General features: G+C 43.3%; 1 protein-coding gene across 1 annotated transcript in view; it reads left to right on the forward strand.

The window, feature by feature from the left end:
• The window catches only part of LOC146839259 (uncharacterized), a 74,587-nt gene extending 58,084 nt beyond the window's left edge, over positions 1-16,503 (forward strand). The window contains exons 2-4 of the mRNA XM_085651300.1: positions 8,649-8,720; positions 9,245-9,298; positions 9,793-16,503. Of these exons, the coding sequence (XP_085507426.1) occupies positions 10,972-13,077 (2,106 nt within the window). The 5' untranslated portion in view covers positions 8,649-8,720; positions 9,245-9,298; positions 9,793-10,971 and the 3' untranslated portion in view covers positions 13,078-16,503. The remainder of the gene's footprint in view (positions 1-8,648; positions 8,721-9,244; positions 9,299-9,792) is intronic.
• The last annotated feature ends 1,148 nt before the right edge of the window (positions 16,504-17,651 follow it).

Raw genomic sequence — 17,651 nt, forward strand, 5'->3', positions numbered from 1 at the left:
CCTGCATGTAATCTTGTAGGCGTCCGGGATAGCTATGGCTGTGTCCGGAGTCGATGAGGTGTTCATCCAGGTCTCCGTCAGGAAGGCAACGTCCAGGGCGGAGGAGTCGAGCAGGTCCCAGAGTTCGACGGCGTGCTTGTGGACTGAGCGGGTGTTGAGTAGTATGCAGCTGAGATGGTTGTGGTCTGCGTTGTTGGGGTGGGCAGGACGTGCTGGTGTGCGCTGGCTCATGTAGTTGCATTTCCAGCAGGTGAAGGGTCCGTGGGTGAGCTTTGAGGTGGCTTGGAAGCATGTGGGATTTCGGCCGGCGTTGAGTGTGTGGAGTGTCTTTGCGTCATAGCAGCGTTGGGTCCTGTAGAGCTCGTGGAAGCCAGGGGGTCTGGTGCTGGGCGTGGGCCTGGCACGGATGGGCGCAGACGGGCTTGCCTTTGCACGCCTACGGCATGCCGGCGGCCCGCCCAATGCGCGACCACGTAGCGGCCGGCATTTGTAGGGGGGGGGGGAGGGACGAGCAGCAGTGAGGCGGGAGCAGGGCGGAAGGGGAGGGTCAGTGGCGGAGGGCAAACGTTGGGGGAGACAGGGACACAGCTGAACAAGTTAGAGAGCAAAGACGAGCACAATACTGTACATAACACAATAACAATAAGCAGGCAGATAACAGCGAGAAAAAGACGCTCAGAGAACACAGTTTGCGGGAAAAAAACAACTTAGACCAAAAACGGGATCGAGGGTGGCCTCGAACCCTGTGCGGAGGTGTTGGCTGGCTTCAAGGCGAAGCAGAGCACCACGGAGCTGCCGGGGAGAGTGAGGTCCTGGGACCAAGCACTTGATAGATTAGCAGAGGCGGCACTTCCGCTGACTTCGAGGGTCCCTGCATGCTGAGACTTCACCACACAGCGGTCTGACATTCCGTGAGGGGTGTCCAACTTGTGACCAAGACAGGGTCCTTCATTCTCTTCCATTAGGTAATGGGGTCGAATCGTTCCTAGGCAGGATTCTTGGCTACACACCTACACACACTCTAAAAGCACTTAGAGTAGCGTTCGCATCGTAGGAGTCCACTTGATTACTGTCTTTTAATATGCCTGCACATATTTAATGTTTTAACACCATAGTAGAAATGTATCTACTGTCCACTCTTTTGGTGCTCGTAATCACTTTCATTTGCTTCTGTCTCCTGATTATCGCAGCACATGCATTTTATACAAGAATAATATTGGCTCAATAAATATATTGAACCACCCCACTGTGTATTCTGTATACCTCTCTGAAAATAAGTGAGCTTGAGTGACTGAGCGAAAGGTACTGTACTGTTTCCACGATCCGTGAGGGGTCAGGGTTGTCATGTTCAGTGGTTGCCAGAAACCATTCATTTCCCGGTATGGTTAGGGGGTTATGGCAGCACTGTGAGCTAGCTGGTACATAGGCCAACATATCCTGTGGGGTTGTGTGAAATCAGTCTTGACACCAGGCCCTTAGTTTATGTTGTCCAACAAGCACCCAGATCTTATAGATTGGTAGGATTTACCGAGTGCTGTGTATTTTTGTTTACAAAATAGAATTTGGGCTTTGGTTAAGCCCCACGCCTGCACCCGCTGCTATGCGAGCCGAGATTGAATCACATTGTTTGGATATTCATATACATTTATTCACTAAAAAATACAAAGGTTACAGGGAGATTATAGTTAGGATGCGGATGTGGCTTAACAGCTAGAGCTGTCGACCTGGAAGCTGGGGAACCGGGTTCAAGTCTCATGAAGGGCACTCAACATCCTGTGATTCTGGGCAAATCACTTAATCCTTCTGTGCTTAACAGAGTGAATGTGTCCATCTGTAATGCAACCGGTGCTCATGTAAAGTGCTCTGATGCCTTCGGGTCGAGTTCACGCTATAGAAAACTCCCTCCCAAAAATAGCATTAAAAATGTAGAAATTCACTGAAAAAAAACAAAGGTTACAGGGACATTAAACTTAGGAAATTGCCAAATAACTATAACTTGTGCTCTAGGGTAACTATAACTCTCGCCCCCACCATGCACAGTTTTCTAATCAATAATTTTACAACAAATGTTGCACTGATATTATTAAAAATGTGATAGATGATGTCATAAGTGATGTAATATGTGGGGTAATTAGCAGTGCATGAGGAGTATTCACCCCAAATACTAATAATGTGCAGAATAAGGAACACTCCCTGCCATATTTGCAGTAACTGGGAGTGTTGGTTTCAGAGTGATTCACAGAACATGAATCAGATGGCACAGAGTGGGGGGTCTTAGACAATGGCCCCAGCCTAACTGGCCTCTGTGTCGAACATGCAGAATCAAAGGCAGTTAAATTGAAACATGCCTTCATTCCCGAGACCCCACAGCCTAATGCAATATAGAATGCCGAATTCTCAACAAATTTAAGATTTAAAAAAATTCCTTCAGTTATTAATAATGATTTTGCTCAATTTACACCTACACTGGGAATTACTACTGAACAGAATCAGACACAATGACGGTGCCTGAGATGGGCGAAGGATTGCATGCTTGGTGCAGTCCTAGAGGCACACCAGAGTGAACCTTTTGTGGAAGCATCTAGCAGAACTTTTAATCTGTGAAGGTGCTCCTTCGTTTCACAGTCAGACTGCCGGAAGCTCCCAACCTACTCCTCTTGGGAAAAGAAGTACAAGTTGTAGGCACTTCGACCTACAGATGACTAATGAGCTGTCAGCAAATGTTCCTGTACAAATTGGGTCGATAATGAATGCCCACAAATTTATACTAAGTGAGACAAGTCTAGTGTTTTTGTCAGGGCGTTACCTTCTTTGCATGAATTGTGTAATTTACTGTACACCGGATGTTGTTGTCAATCAGACACAAAATGGAGACTATATTACAATCACAGAAGTCAAGAGTTCATTTGTTCCCAGTCTTTACAAGAGAGGATTTACCTCTAGATTAAAATTACACAGTAAAGTAAGAGGCCTGGAATTTTACAGGAAAATAAACTGGATTGGTTGACAGTGCAGAGCCAGTGCAACCACAGTGAAATTGACTGTAGTGAATCCGCACATTCTTCAGTGCAACCACAGTGAAACCGACTGCAGTGTATCCACGCACTTCTCAGTGCAACCACGGTTAAACTGAATGCAGTGTATCCACACACTCCTCAGTGCAACCATGGTGAAACCGACTGCAGTGTATCCACACACTCCTCAGTGCAACCATGGTGAAACCGACTGCAGTGTATCCACACACTCCCCAGTGCAACCACGATGAAACTGACTGCAGTGTATCCACACACTCCTCAGTGCAACCACTGTGAAACCGACTGCAGTGTATCCACACACTCCTCAGTGCAACCACGGTGAAACCGACCGCAGTGTATCCACACACTCCTCAGTGCAACCATGGTGAAACCGACCGCAGTGTATCCACACACTCCTCAGTGCAACCATGGTGAAACCGACCGCAGTGTATCCACACACTCCTCAGTGCAACCACTGTGAAACCGACTGCAGTGTATCCACACACTCCTCAGTGCAACCATGGTGAAACCGACCGCAGTGTATCCACACACTCCTCAGTGCAACCATGGTGAAACCAACCGCAGTGTATCCACACACTCCTCAGTGCAACCACGGTGAAACCGAATGCAGTGTATCCACACACTCCTCAGTGCAACCACGGTGAAACTGACCGCAGTGTATCCGCACACTCCTCAGTGCAACAACGGTGAAACTGACCGCAGTGTATCCACACACTCCTCAGTGCAACCACGGTGAAACCAACCGCAGTGTATCCACACACTCCTCAGTGCAACCATGATGAAACCGACCGCAGTGTATCCACACACTCCTCAGTGCAACCACGTTGAAACCGACCGCAGTGTATCCACACACTCCTCATTGCAACCAGGGTGAAACCGGATGCAGTGTATCCACACACTCCCCAGTGCAACCACTGTGAAACCGACTGCAGTGTATCCACACACTCCTCAGTGCAACCACGGTGAAACCGACTTATGTGTATCCACACGCTCCTCAGTGTAACCACGGTGAAACCGACCGCAGTGTGTCCACACACTCCTCTGTGCAACCAGGGTGAAACCGGATGCATTGTATCCACACACTCCCCAGTGCAACCACTGTGAAACCGACTGCAGTGTATCCACACACTCCTCAGTATAACCACGGTCAAACCAACTGCAGTGTATCCACACACTCTCCAGTGCAACCACTGTGAATCCGACTGCAGTGTATCCACACACTCCTCAGTGCAACCACAGTGAAACTGAATGCAGTGTATCTGCACACTCCTCAGTGCAACCCTGGTGAAACCGAATGCAGTGTATCCACACACTCCTCAGTGCAACCACGGTGAAACCGACTGCAGTGTATCCACACACTCCTCAGTGCAACCACAGTGAAACCTACTGCAGTGTATCAACACACACCTCAGTTCAACCTTACAAGAGAAGTAGAGGAGGGAAGTCTACCTCTGCTTGATAAAATGATTGAGCAGGGCATTCTAAAAGGAGTGTTAGGGAGCCCTTGCAATCATGGGAATTTAAAAAAAGAAGTGGGAAATTGAGGATAATACAGCACCTGAGAAAAGTAATATTGTTGTCCTGTGTTGATATATTGTATTGTAGACCATGCAATATCCATTGTCATCCCCTTGCTTTTAGTCACAATTAATTATTAATTTTGTAGGTTTGTTTTGTATAACTGCAATTTGTGTCGCTATCTTTTCATGAACTTTAATTGGTTGTTGTTATTATTGCCTCATCATGAAGCCTGTCAATAATGTGAAAACTTCTAAAATGTACTGTTTTTGGGATATTTGCTGGAATGTTTGTACCCTTTTCCAAGAGGTGGACTTCATGCCAGTCCTCTTACAGATTTTTTATAGTGGTGGGCGAAACTCACTGAGTTTTTCTCCACGGGATTCCGGTGAGATTTACAAAAACTCTGCGAGATTCTGCAGGGAGTTCCACTCAACCACCCTGACTATGACACAGTGCCACCCAAGAAACAAAGAGTTGTTGCCCCCTACCCCGACTCATGGGCTTCGTGGTTCACACAGAAGGCCAACTAGCAGTCCACTTGCCATAGTCTGTTACCTGTGATTTACTGCATGTCTGCATGCTGCCTGACACGCCAGAAGCTGCAAGGACACCATGCTGCAGACCAGCACCTAAACACAATAAAGATATGGCTGGAATAAAATACTGCATGAATCAGAGGGGAAAACCTGCCTTTCCCTGTATAATAAGTCTTGCTTTCGGTGGGAAGCAGAGAGCTGCTAGGGAACAACATGACAAAAATGAGGCCATTAGGGAACACCCTGTGTCCTACCTGATAACCATACAACAGACGAAAGGAACCAAAAGCTGGACACCTGATGTCAGTGCAAGTGGTAGAATCCTGGTGCCTCACACCCATTCTCCCAAGAGGTGTTGAGAGCAAGGGGACATTAGAGGGCCGATTCTTTTCTGTATGAGTACACTCATCGGTAAGTCCAACTCTAAGCCCAAAGACGTACGAAGGTTGCACATTTAGCCTACGCACAGTAGGCGCGTCACTGTTCTGGGTAGAAATCGCTGGGACACCATGTGTTAAGGGCACATCTTTAGATCTTTTAATCATTCAATCCTGCCCCCAACCCCTTCCATTTCAGGGGCTAAGGCACCGCAAGACATTGTCAACATAGGGAGTGTAGCCTGTCTCCTTGCAGGAAGGATCGCTATGGAACCCTTTAACTTTTTTTAAAATAACCTTTAGAAACTTCTGAAAACTCACAATTTTGACTCCAACGTTTTCTGATGGCTCCAAAGGGCAAGAAAGTTTAGTCCCTCTGCAAAGAACATATGCTGGTGCCAAAGTGGGGGCTCCAGGATTCTGAAAACGTTCTGTAACCGTGAGGAGGAGCTCAAATAGCACTCTACATAGAATTTAACAGAAGCATGCATACCATCGACTCAACCTCACAATTTATTCGACTAACACCCCTCACCTTTGCAGAGACTGACCCTTAAGAACTGGTAGCAAAACCTCAAAGAGTAACATGCGGGGCAGTGCGATTTACAAACAAACAATCTTTTTCACACTTCCCTGCCCAGCAGTTTCAACAAATGGCCCTTTAGGGGCACTGACAGCAACAGCCCCATGTGAGTCAAACAAAATAAACCTCAACAAAGGCTCACCCCCAAATAAAAATTCTTACCCCATGTTCACGAACCACTGTAAGCCTTACCCACTCAAAATGAAAGTGCCATCCCGCAAAATATACTGTGTTCTGGACAGAATGGAGAAAGCACAATATGTGACATGGAAACAAACTCCAGCTCTAAGCCCATAACTACCACAGCACTCCAGTACTTCTCTTTGGCTGTGCAGGACGTGTCTCTCCCTACCCCCATCTCCGTAGAAGCCCAGCTCTCCAGAGATTGATTGGGGATGATTAGGGCTCCCACTCCTCGCAGCAGGGAGATGACCCAAGCAGCAGCACAGATCTGACAGCAAAAATTACATCGAGCAGCGGCAGTCTTAGTCCCAGCATTCTGCCTGCACAGCGCCAGCTAGACACCGAGTGAGGTAAAGAAGGGACCTGCTCATATACCCTGGAGCTTCACAGTCCACTCAAGTGCCAGCTGCCCCCTTCTTTGGCTTTGTTGGGATATTGCAAGGTGGCGGACGGTAGACTCAAGGAAAGAGGATGGGGGTGAAATCTTCTTTGTCTGAGAACTCTGAGGCATGTGATCCCAAATGGACTTTCTGGTTGGCTGGGATGGGCAGCAAGTGGTACGGGGCTCCCACACACTGGCTATCCCCTCTCGTTGGAGAAGTAGCCCTTTCGCTTCTGGCCGAGGAGTTTACATTGTTGTGCCCATCTGTCACTGAAAACTCCCACTCTGATAACGAACTGGATTGGTATTGGGTGGAATGATAACATTTGAGGCACATGTACCTGTGCTGGGGGCCGAGGAGCTGTGCACTGCAACAAATGCATAAATAAGTCCTATTCACAAAAATAGATATGGTGCAAGTATCATCAATCTGGACCGCCTTGCTTTGGACACATCAGCGGGCCTCCTTGCCTTGAAATCATCTGAAAAGTAAGGATGGGTGCCAGTAAACTCTGTCACGTGGAAAGGCAAAACTCTGTGAAATCTGCAGGCTGAGTGGAGTTTACGCCCCACCCCTAATTTTATACTTAAGAACTATTCTTTCATTTTAACTAAGCAGACTCTGTCAATTTGCTATTTGATGTTATAGAAGAACCTTTTTCCATTTCTTAGCAGACAGTTGTTGTGTTAGTCTGTCTATTGATATACTTTATGTGATCCTCTTGCAAATACTATAATGATTATTTCTCTGAAAGAGTAACCATGTTTCTGACTACTGTTAATATTTTATATCTTTAATTCTTTAATATGGCCTTACAGCTCCAAAGGCAAAGGCCTTTAACTAGGGAGCGGTCCTTTAATGGCTGGTATAGCCTGCTGCAGGGGAACTATAGGTCCATTACATCACTTGATTAAGGTGGGCAGAATGTGTTAATTAATAAAACAAAGGGGACCAAGACCGAGGGGGATGAGATACCCCTGCGACTCCAAACCTTCGTTTGACAGCTGTTGATGTGAATGTTCAACAGTTAGGAGCTGCGTGCAATGCCACGGTGGTTAATTATTGAACATTAACAGCAGTAGCTATGAAAGGGGCTGGAGTCCACACCTTGTTCTCCCTGGGCTCGGCTAAACTGCTTTTCGTCGTTCAGGTGATCCAGGGAGATGCAGGAGCTGAGCAGTAATCCCTCTCTCCTTCTGAAGCACCAGTGACACTACGAGCTACGGGAAGAAGAAGGGTGGAAGGCTCCTGGGGCCCGACAGCACAGGCACTATCTTTTGCTTTTCTCTGCCCAATCCATATATTTCGGAGAGGCAGGGGAAAGAGAGAGGCCGTGTATGAAGACACTTTAATGTTGAGTGCAGCGGGCCTGTATCTGGTTTTAGAGGCTGCTGCTCCTTGTGTTCAATGGAGATCTCAACATTCCAATGTTCTAAGCTTTGTCCTGCGAAGGTTTGAGTCCAAATTCCAGCTCTTGAGTCGCCATCCTTTGGGGCTCACAAGACACCGACCCTCCACATCATCCCTTTAGATAATTTATAAATAAAAAGCGCCAACACATTGATGCCTTGTTGCTTTTCCATTTCTCAGTATTCCCACACTACATCAGCTTGACCTTGAGTTGCTGTTTCTCAGGGAGCATGGTTTGTATAAATCTAAGAGTGCGGTTGACCGACTTATGGACTGTGGGCAGAATTATGTAGAAGGACTTTAGCATGCCGTTTGTGAACCAGATTGTTCTGCTTCGCAAGTTTCATGAACTGTAAATGGACAGATGGGAGTTATGAAGAAGGGTCTGAGTTGTTGGGGTCTGTTCTCTGAGACTGTGGGTGCGCTCCACATGCACCGGGACTTTTCCCAGCAGTGGGATCATAGATCATGGTCTGGATATTCATAACAATAGTTGCTTCACAGTGGTTTTCAGAGAACAACAGTTCATTTTGTTTTGCTATTTCAGGACAGTAATTTATAAGATGGGATAAAGTGCGATTGTCGTCTGATGTAAAATCTTCTCTTTACTTCCTTTCAAGGTATTCTGGAATGATCAGGCAATGCTTGAGGTGAGGCTGACACCCTTGGAGGAAGAAACAAATAACTGTCAGGTAGTGTTCCTAGCACCCTAAGTTTCCTAGTTTCCTGTTTCTTCTTTCTCTTTTCACTCTCTCGATCTAGGTTTATGTCTCTCCAACTTCAGTATTTGACTCCGTCCATACACTATTCTTGTTGCTATCAGACTTCCAATAATAACCTGATGGAACATGTTGGGCACCTAGTGCAGGTCAGGTTCCTTATCAGGTCAGGATGCACTGGGCTGTGAGCACTTGCCTCCTGTTTTGCCCAGCAGTTCCTTTACAATTGGTGCATTTGTCTCTTCCTCTACACCACGTGATACTATCCTCCCTCTGTCTGTTCTTTCTGTGTCTTTTCTCTCTGGATCTGACTTCCACCTCTTTATGTCCTCCCATCCAGCCCTTTACTGTCTTGGCATTTCAGGGATTGTGTTGGGTACTTGTGGTGAGAGTGGAAGATAGTCTATTTTTTCTCTCATTCGTCTGTTTGTTTTGTGTTTTTTCTTTTCTTGCCCATTTTGGTTTCCTTTAATGTTGTGATGTTTTTCCTTTGTCAGGTGTTGCAGTGCCTGGGCCCTGTCGGAGGAGTGTGATGAGTTCCAGGCCACAAAGTAAGTCCTTATCATCCCCACAATTTGAAATGGTGAATTCCACGGAGCTAACTGGACATGGCCTCAGTCTATGGTGGCATTTGAAGCAGTGATTAAAATAGGGCAATTCCTTTGTTCTATTAAATGCCCTTTCCTAGATCACAGGAAAAAAATAATAAATGAACACTCCCAGTGTGCAGTAGAATAAATAGCATCTGATAATTCATTAAAAGTATTATAAATATGTTGGCTGCGTCTGATAATCTGTGTCAGAATATATGTCTAACTTGTGATTCTGTCTTAAATATTAACTTGTTTTGCTTTCACAACCTTGAGTTCCAGTGGTTCCGAGCTCCCTTTCTACACTGTGTCCCAGATCTGTTTCATCACTATGAGAAATGCAACTCAAACTGATTTCCTTTCTTGCTTCTATAAATGCTTTCTTTCTGCAAAGTACAAAATCATAAATATTTGTTCTTCGTGTTCATTTACAATATCTAACTCTATTTCTCCAGGTGACCGAAGCATGAATAGATAAAAGAAGGTTTTAATTTTGTGAAACACAATAAAAAGGATTATTTCAAGGAAAGTTAAAACATTCTCGAGCTCTAGAGGAAAAACATATTCTAAGTGCCAGGAATGATGATAAATTTGGAGTGGAAGAAACTGCTGAATGTGAAAGTTGTCAAATATTTAAAGAAAAATTACGATAAATGTTTATGAAGAGTCAGTTACTGTGATTGAAGAGCCTCTGAAATATGAATGGAATTAAGAGGTGAATTAAAAATCTGCATCTACTAATTGTAAAAATATTTTCACTTAAAAGAAACATTTCAAGATTGGTTGAACAAAGAACAGTGGCTACAATCGATGCCCACACAGTGCATTTGAGAATAATCAATGTTGTAAATTCTGTCTGATGGTTTATGAGAAAAGCCCTGGAGACCCAAACACCTCCTAAAAAACAGCATCCGTGACCGTGATGTGACAGAATTTTCAGAAAGACTAATAACAGCAGTTTAAAAAAGCGAGCTTTTGTTTACGTCACAAGTGATTGTTAGGGAGAATACATTGTTTGAAAAAACTAATTGTAAATGCTCTTTCTCATTTCAGCAAAGACGCTGGATTATTCTTTCCAATACCAAAACATTATCCCCACCAACGCTGTCTCTTGGGTTGATCTGAGTAGTTTCAAAGTGTCCCGGACCACCAAAGTCGATCATGTACCTGCCTTAGCCAAAGAGCTACAAAGCATGTACTGGCACAAAGTTTAGAAGGGGACAGTGCTATGTATTGCTAATTCATAAAGCCACTCTGGCATGCCCTAATCACCTGTCATTACTTGCATGAACAAATATACTTAAACGGCAGAAACTAAACCCCAAAGACCTTTAAAACTCCTAAATCAAATCTGATAAACTGGAGTGACAAAATGAGTTAATTCAACTTGAGAGAACTCACGCAGGCATAACTTGGAGAAAATGAATCCAGCTCACCAAATACAAGGGGCTCCTCAGTGAAAGTTTATAAAACAGGTTAGACAGGCTGCCTTTAAAAGTCGGAAATAATCTCCAGATAAAAGCTATAATTAGTTAAATAGAAATGTTAATAAAAGCATCTGCAGTTTTTTTTAGAAGTTAATGCTGAGTGTAACATAAACAAGTACAGACTCTGGAATCAGATTCAGTCTTAAGATGGCCGGTGTCCAGGAGCAACATGGAGATTCACATAACTCGAATAAGAGTAATGGATGTGAGAACAGCTTTAGTTCTCAATCCCACCCCACTAAACACGAGAGAACTCACACTAGACAAAAACGGTATCTGGGTCCTGAATGCCAGAAATGCTTCACTCACAAATACTCTCTCATTCAACATGTGAGAATCCACACTGGGCACAAACCTCATCAGTGCTCGGAGTGCCAGAAAAGCTTCAAGTGGAAATCCTGTCTCATCCAACATGAGCACATTCACACTGGGCTAAAACCGTATCAGTGCACTGAATGCCAGAAAAGCTTCAGTCTAAAAGGAAATCTCACACAACATGAAAGGATTCACCGTGGGTACAAACCTTATCAGTGCTCGGAGTGCCAAAAAAGCTTTAGATATAAGGTCAGTCTTATTTCTCATGAAAAAATCCACACTGGGCTAAATCCTTATCAATGCTCAGAGTGCCAGAAAAGCTTCAGGCGGAAATCCTGTCTCATTCAACATGAGCTCATTCACACTGGGCTAAAACCGTATCAGTGCACTGAATGCCAGAAAAGTTTCAGTCAGAGAAGTCACCTCACTCGACATAAGATAACACACACTGGCTACAAAACTTATCAGTGCTCAGAGTGTCAAAAACGTTTTAGTTGTAAAGTCAATCTCATTACACACGAGAGAATCCACACTGGGCAAAAACCTTATCAGTGCTCTGAATGCCAGAAAAGCTTCAGCCAGAAATCTAGTCTTGCTCAACATGAGAGAACTCACACTGGAGAAAGACCTTATCAGTGCACTGAATGCCAGAAAAGCTTCAGTCAGAAAAGTAATCTCACTAAGCATGAGATAACACACACTGGGTACAAACCTTATCAGTGCTCAAAGTGCCCAAACATTTTTAGTTGTAAGGCCAGTCTCATTAAACATGAGAGAACTCACACTGGTGAAAGACCGTATCAGTGCACTGAATGCCAGAAAAGATTCAGTCAGAAAAGTAATCTCACACAACATGAAAGGATTCACCGTGGGTACAAACCTTATCAGTGCTCGGAGTGCCAAAAAAGCTTTAGTTATAAGGTCAGTCTTATTTCTCATGAGAAAATCCACACTTGGCTAAATCCTTATCAATGCTCAGAGTGCCAGAAAAGCTTCAGGCGGAAATCCTGTCTCATTCAACATGAGCTCATTCACACTGGGCTAAAACCGTATCAGTGCACTGAATGCCAGAAAAGTTTCAGTCAGAGAAGTCATCTCACTCGACATAAGATAACACACACTGGCTACAAAACTTATCAGTGCTCAGAGTGTCAAAAACGTTTTAGTTGTAAAGTCAATCTCATTATACACGAGAGAATCCACACTGGGCAAAAACCTTATCAGTGCTCTGAATGCCAGAAAAGCTTCAGCCAGAAATCTAGTCTTGCTCAACATGAGAGAACTCACACTGGAGAAAGACCTTATCAGTGCTCTGAATGCCAGAAAAGCTTCAGTCATAAAGGTAATCTCACTAAGCATGAGATAGCACACACTGGGTACAAACCTTATCAGTGCTCAAAGTGCCCAAACATTTTTAGTTATAAGGCCAGTCTCATTAAACATGAGAGAACTCACACTGGTGAAAGACCGTATCAGTGCAGCGAATGCCAGAAAAGATTCAGTCAGAAAATTCATCTCACTCAACATAAGAAAAAACACACTGGGGACAAACCGTATCAGTGCTCCGAATGCCAGAAAACCTTCATCTGGAAATCTAGTTTTGCTCAACATGAAAGAACTCACACTGGTGAAAGGCCTTATCAGTGCACTGAATGCCAGAAAAGATTCAGTCAGAAAAGTAATCTCACTCAACATAAGAAAACACACACGGGGGACAAACCATATCAGTGCTCAGGGTGCCAAAAAAACTTTGTTTGTAAGTTCCATCTCATTCAACACCAGAGAAACCACACTGGCGAAAGACCTTATCAGTGCACTGAATGCCAGAAAAGCTTCAGCCAAAAATCTACTCTTGCTCAACATGAGAGAACTCACACTAGACAAAACATTGTAATTGCTCTAAATGCCAGGGAGGTGTCTGCTGGAGATTCAGTTTGATTCAACATAAGAGAACCCACAGCAAAAAAGAAAATTAACAGTGCTCTAAATGTAATGAAAACTTCAGTTATAAATGCAACCTATGTACATGAGAAAGACAATGCGGGAGAGTAAAAGGTGCTCAGTGTCAACCCTGGGGAGGAGGTTTCACTATAGCAGAACATTCACATGAAGCAGCCACAAAGACATCAATCCATTGATTGTCCAACAATCTGTGTACTGAGAAAAGCATACCGCGAGGGATCGAAATGCTTGAATTAGCCTTATTTCTTTATGACTATTTGTGGACTCATTCCATCCTGTGTCTTTTGCTCCCTATGTATTAATCAGCTATGGCTCCAACCCACAAGGACGAGTTGACCCTGAACTTTGAGGCCACGCCCCTATGATCTGGAATGGAAGTAACGTCAAACTGTCATCAGCCTCAATGAGCCTCACCAGGGAGCTGAAGAAAAGGCTTCCTTTGTTGTAGGTCTGTATAGGCCCAACGTCTGTTACTGCCTGTGCCACCAAGTGCTAATCATTGAGATAAATTAAAGGTGATGGAACAACTGTTAGTTAATCTCAGCAACATCCTGCCACATCATTCTCTAGTCTTTGCGCAACTACAGACAGGGCCTATGCAAACCTTTCTTGACCCCACCATAAATAGTCCTAAACACCTCTGTTCTGAGGGGACACGCCCTCGTATTACAAAGATCCACTTGAGTGACCTCTTACCATTTCCTTTTTGCTACAAATGAAACCTGCTTTCCATCTGCTGGGGACAGTCTCACGAGCTTTAGAATCACACCAGATACATCCAAGAGAGTCTCACCGATAATCAGGCCTATTCATCAACTACAATAGGACGACTAAAGCACTACAAAATGCGGTTCACAAACCTACGTGCGGACGTTCCACGTCTCCCATCTTTTTCTGGTTGGAGTTGTCTGCCTCAAATGCCCAGTTTCCACATGTTAGCATACCTTTTAGTAGTAAATGTAGGAGGGACAGAAGGATGTGGTTGTAAAATGGGAAATACTTATGAATGAAGGGGAGAGGCTAAGGCAGAAGTTTAGGGACGGGCTAAAGATTCGCCGACAAAGGAGGAAGCCCATTTCAATTTATAAGCACACTTCTAAAGTTACTACAGCCACAATGCACCTAAAACAGTCTTAAATGTAATGCAGCTCCGAGCTGGAGTAACTCCAAAATCACTCAGGGCTATCTGTTGGAACTGCAACACCCTCCTTAAATAATATTGGAGGTAGAGACGTCAAATAAAATCCCATAGGAAACAATGTCACATTAAATATTATAAACTAAAAATCTAAATAAATGTAATTTGATGGCAAAAATAACTAAAATGAAAGCATTTTATTATTTTAAGATGTTTTGTTAAATTAAACCCTAATATAACATTCATTTTTAGAAAATTATAATTTATCTTTTTTGTCCTCATTCCACGGTCAGTCACTTCCCAACTCTAGTTATCCTAGACGACGGACTGAGATACTCCTTACTGTAGATACGACTGCTTGTCTTGCTGAATGGTATTATACACAATACGGCCCGACCACAACTCAGAAAAGTTATGGTGCAATCATTGGACTAACAGGACTCGCTTGCCAGTTTACTAAAGGAGAGCTATGCTTTCCGGCTTCTTTATTGTGACACACTAGGTCAAGTTGACTCACACACCTTGCTGACTTAATCCACTCTAGTTCAGGTGGCAGAACCAGAGAAATTCAGGGTTTGCAAATTTCTGTTCTTGCAAATAAGAACAAAAGGTCCTTTTGGTGCTCTTTGAGGTTATTCAATGTCAAGTCTACCCCAAAGGATATCAGAGAGTGCCTTACCTTGACTTCACAGCCCGTGAGTTCCTCCACATAGTCACCTACTTTATTCCATTAACGTTCCAGTTTAGGGCAATCCATGAATTTATGCTTGTCATCTGCTCCCGTCATACCGCACCTCTTCCAACCTGGGGCCACCTTGGAGAACGTAGCCAATCTCTGGGGCGTCCAATAGGCTCTGTGGAGAGTGAAAAGATGGTTTCGCAGTCTTTACTGTTTTGTCAAGAAGATTCCTAGAAACTTGCCAGAGATCTTCCACAGCCAGCTGTGACAGGTCTTTCTCCCATATCTGGTGTGAGGCTATATTCTTTTGTCCCCTGAAACCACCATGTCTCAGCACCGCAAAGATACTTCCTTTTTACACCATTTATCCTCATTTAAGAGGGTTTTGTGTTCCCAGGGCTCTATTTTTGCTAGTCTCTTTGCTGACCACCATGAACAGAGCTGCAGATATTTATACTTGGAGATATCATTTCCCATTAACAACTGGAGGTCCAACCATGCAATAAAGGTGTGTCTCGACTTCAGATCCGCCCAGGTACTAGAGTTTACCTTTTGTAGTGGGAGACTGAGTTCATCCCTCAACCACGCAGGAGTCCTAGGGGAGTCCCATGGGAGCTGAGTCTGTATAGCAGTGGATCCCAGGAGACTTCATTTAGTGCACCCAACCCTTGAGTGCTGCCAAAGGGACTTTTCTCCCTTACTTGTTTAGGGAACTTTGGCTCTCCAAATCATAAAAAATTCTCAGCACTCAGGGATGTCAACACAGCAGAATACATATGGTCCAGCTGCGACTGATCAAGCGTCCTAGCTAAAGATCTAAAAGTTTTAAAATGAAAAGCAAAGCAGGAGATCTGTCAATTGGGTGAGGATTTATGCGGGCATGAAAAAGGAGGAGCGAAGAGCTCTGGGAGCCTCTGTTAAGTTTATATACCTCGCCAAGTTGAAGGTTATGTGGAATAATGAGATGCTCAATCTTAGGGAGGGAAGAGGATGCAGATGAATAAATCAGAAAAATTAAGTTAACAACAGCTTCTAAGATTTGATGGGCCAGGAAGAGGTGAGGATCTGGTGGGAGAATGGTCGAGAGGAGGGAAATGTAGGTAGGTCTCCAGCTGTAGTAGATAGTGCAATGTGTGAGACAAGCAGGATGAATCCCTGGAGCTCCCTGCGACCGGCGTCAACCTGCCACCATGTTCCCCTTCCCTTCTGATCTTCATAAAGTATAATTAAACATATTATCATTATCTCTCTACAACTCATCTAATAGTTCTTAATACATAATGCAAATGTTACTTTAGGTGAAAAACGTTTAATTTAAGCTCAATAAAATATATAATTTTTAATATATTCAACTTGGGTGGCGCTATCTCTGTAAAAACATAGGATACATTTGAAAAGTTTATTAAACTTGAAAAAAATGAAATATTTTTATGTTTAATATCAATGTAAATTAATTTGATGTACTTCAAATGTAGAACAAAATGAAAAATGCTACAACACTTATAATTTGTACTTTAATTAAATATTTAATTAATTTTAAATGTGTTAAATGAAAATTTCTTTAAAGACTTGTTGTAAAAAATCACACCGAAAATGAAATTGTTGTATTTTTTTGTTATGTACTCAGAATATCTAAATTGCCTTACACATATCTGTTTAGAAAAAGTTATGAATAGAATTATTTGAACTTATTTTCTTAATAGTTACAATATTTTTTAAATTACAAGTTTAAAATGCTATCATGAAGTAATTATTTTTTTATTTTGTAAACATTTTTTGAATTTATATGCAGGCTAAATAAATAATTTTAATGTATCTTTATTTCCTATTGGGTTCTATTTTTAAGTCTCTGTCTCCAGTATTTTCTAAGGGAGGGTTTTGCATTATCATTGGTTGGCTATGTGTGGGGCTGCACTTTCTATTGCTCAACTTTAGCTGTAGTAAGTTGCATTTGTAAATTTTTGCCCCACCTCAGTTAAAAGGCATAGAGATGCGCAGGTCTACATTTTTAATTATTTTTATGCTCATATTGGTGAATAGCACAAAGTAGCAAAGTTACTCTAGGAGCATCCTTGCATGTATAGAGTACTCACAGGTGTAAGAAACCTTTGTGAACAGCCCTCGAGGCGCCCATCTCAACCGGAGTGTTTCATTTTTGTAGTAAAGCTAAAGTGGACGCGGTTTCTTGGGCTGTTATTAGGGAATGGGAGGATCCTGCACGAACACCAGGGCACTCGTCCAATGTGTTTGTTTGACAGAGGAGCGGCAACGAATATCTTGATGTAATTTTCCTGGACTTAGTACATCTCTCGCCTCCTGAGGGCCTCTTGTAGCAGGGATTTGATACTGAAGTAGTAGGATCAGGTAATTTCTCCCTGTTTTTAAACATGTTATCATGATTTGCTTTTATAGTTTCTCTTCTCCTCTTCCTTTCACCTGATTTTGTTGTGTTTACCACCACATTGGCATTGAAATGTACTTTGCTGTTGAATGGTTCTGAGGTCTTATTCTTCATGTACCTTTTTATACGATGAACAGTTGTTTTTCCTCACTGCATGGCTACAGTGTAGGCACAGAGAGACCAAAATCTGAAATCCCTGCACCTTGATTTGCCTTTATTGGTATTCCACCTTTCCACTTGCATAATTGAGATAGGGGTCAAATTGTGGATCGACCTTTGAACCTGCTGTGTTATACCTTGGCGGTCACAATTATTTTGTTTGTACTGTCAGC

Source organism: Triturus cristatus, chromosome 4_1 (genome assembly GCF_964204655.1).
Source record: "Triturus cristatus chromosome 4_1, aTriCri1.1, whole genome shotgun sequence".
In the NCBI taxonomy this organism is placed as follows: Eukaryota; Metazoa; Chordata; class Amphibia; order Caudata; family Salamandridae; genus Triturus; species Triturus cristatus.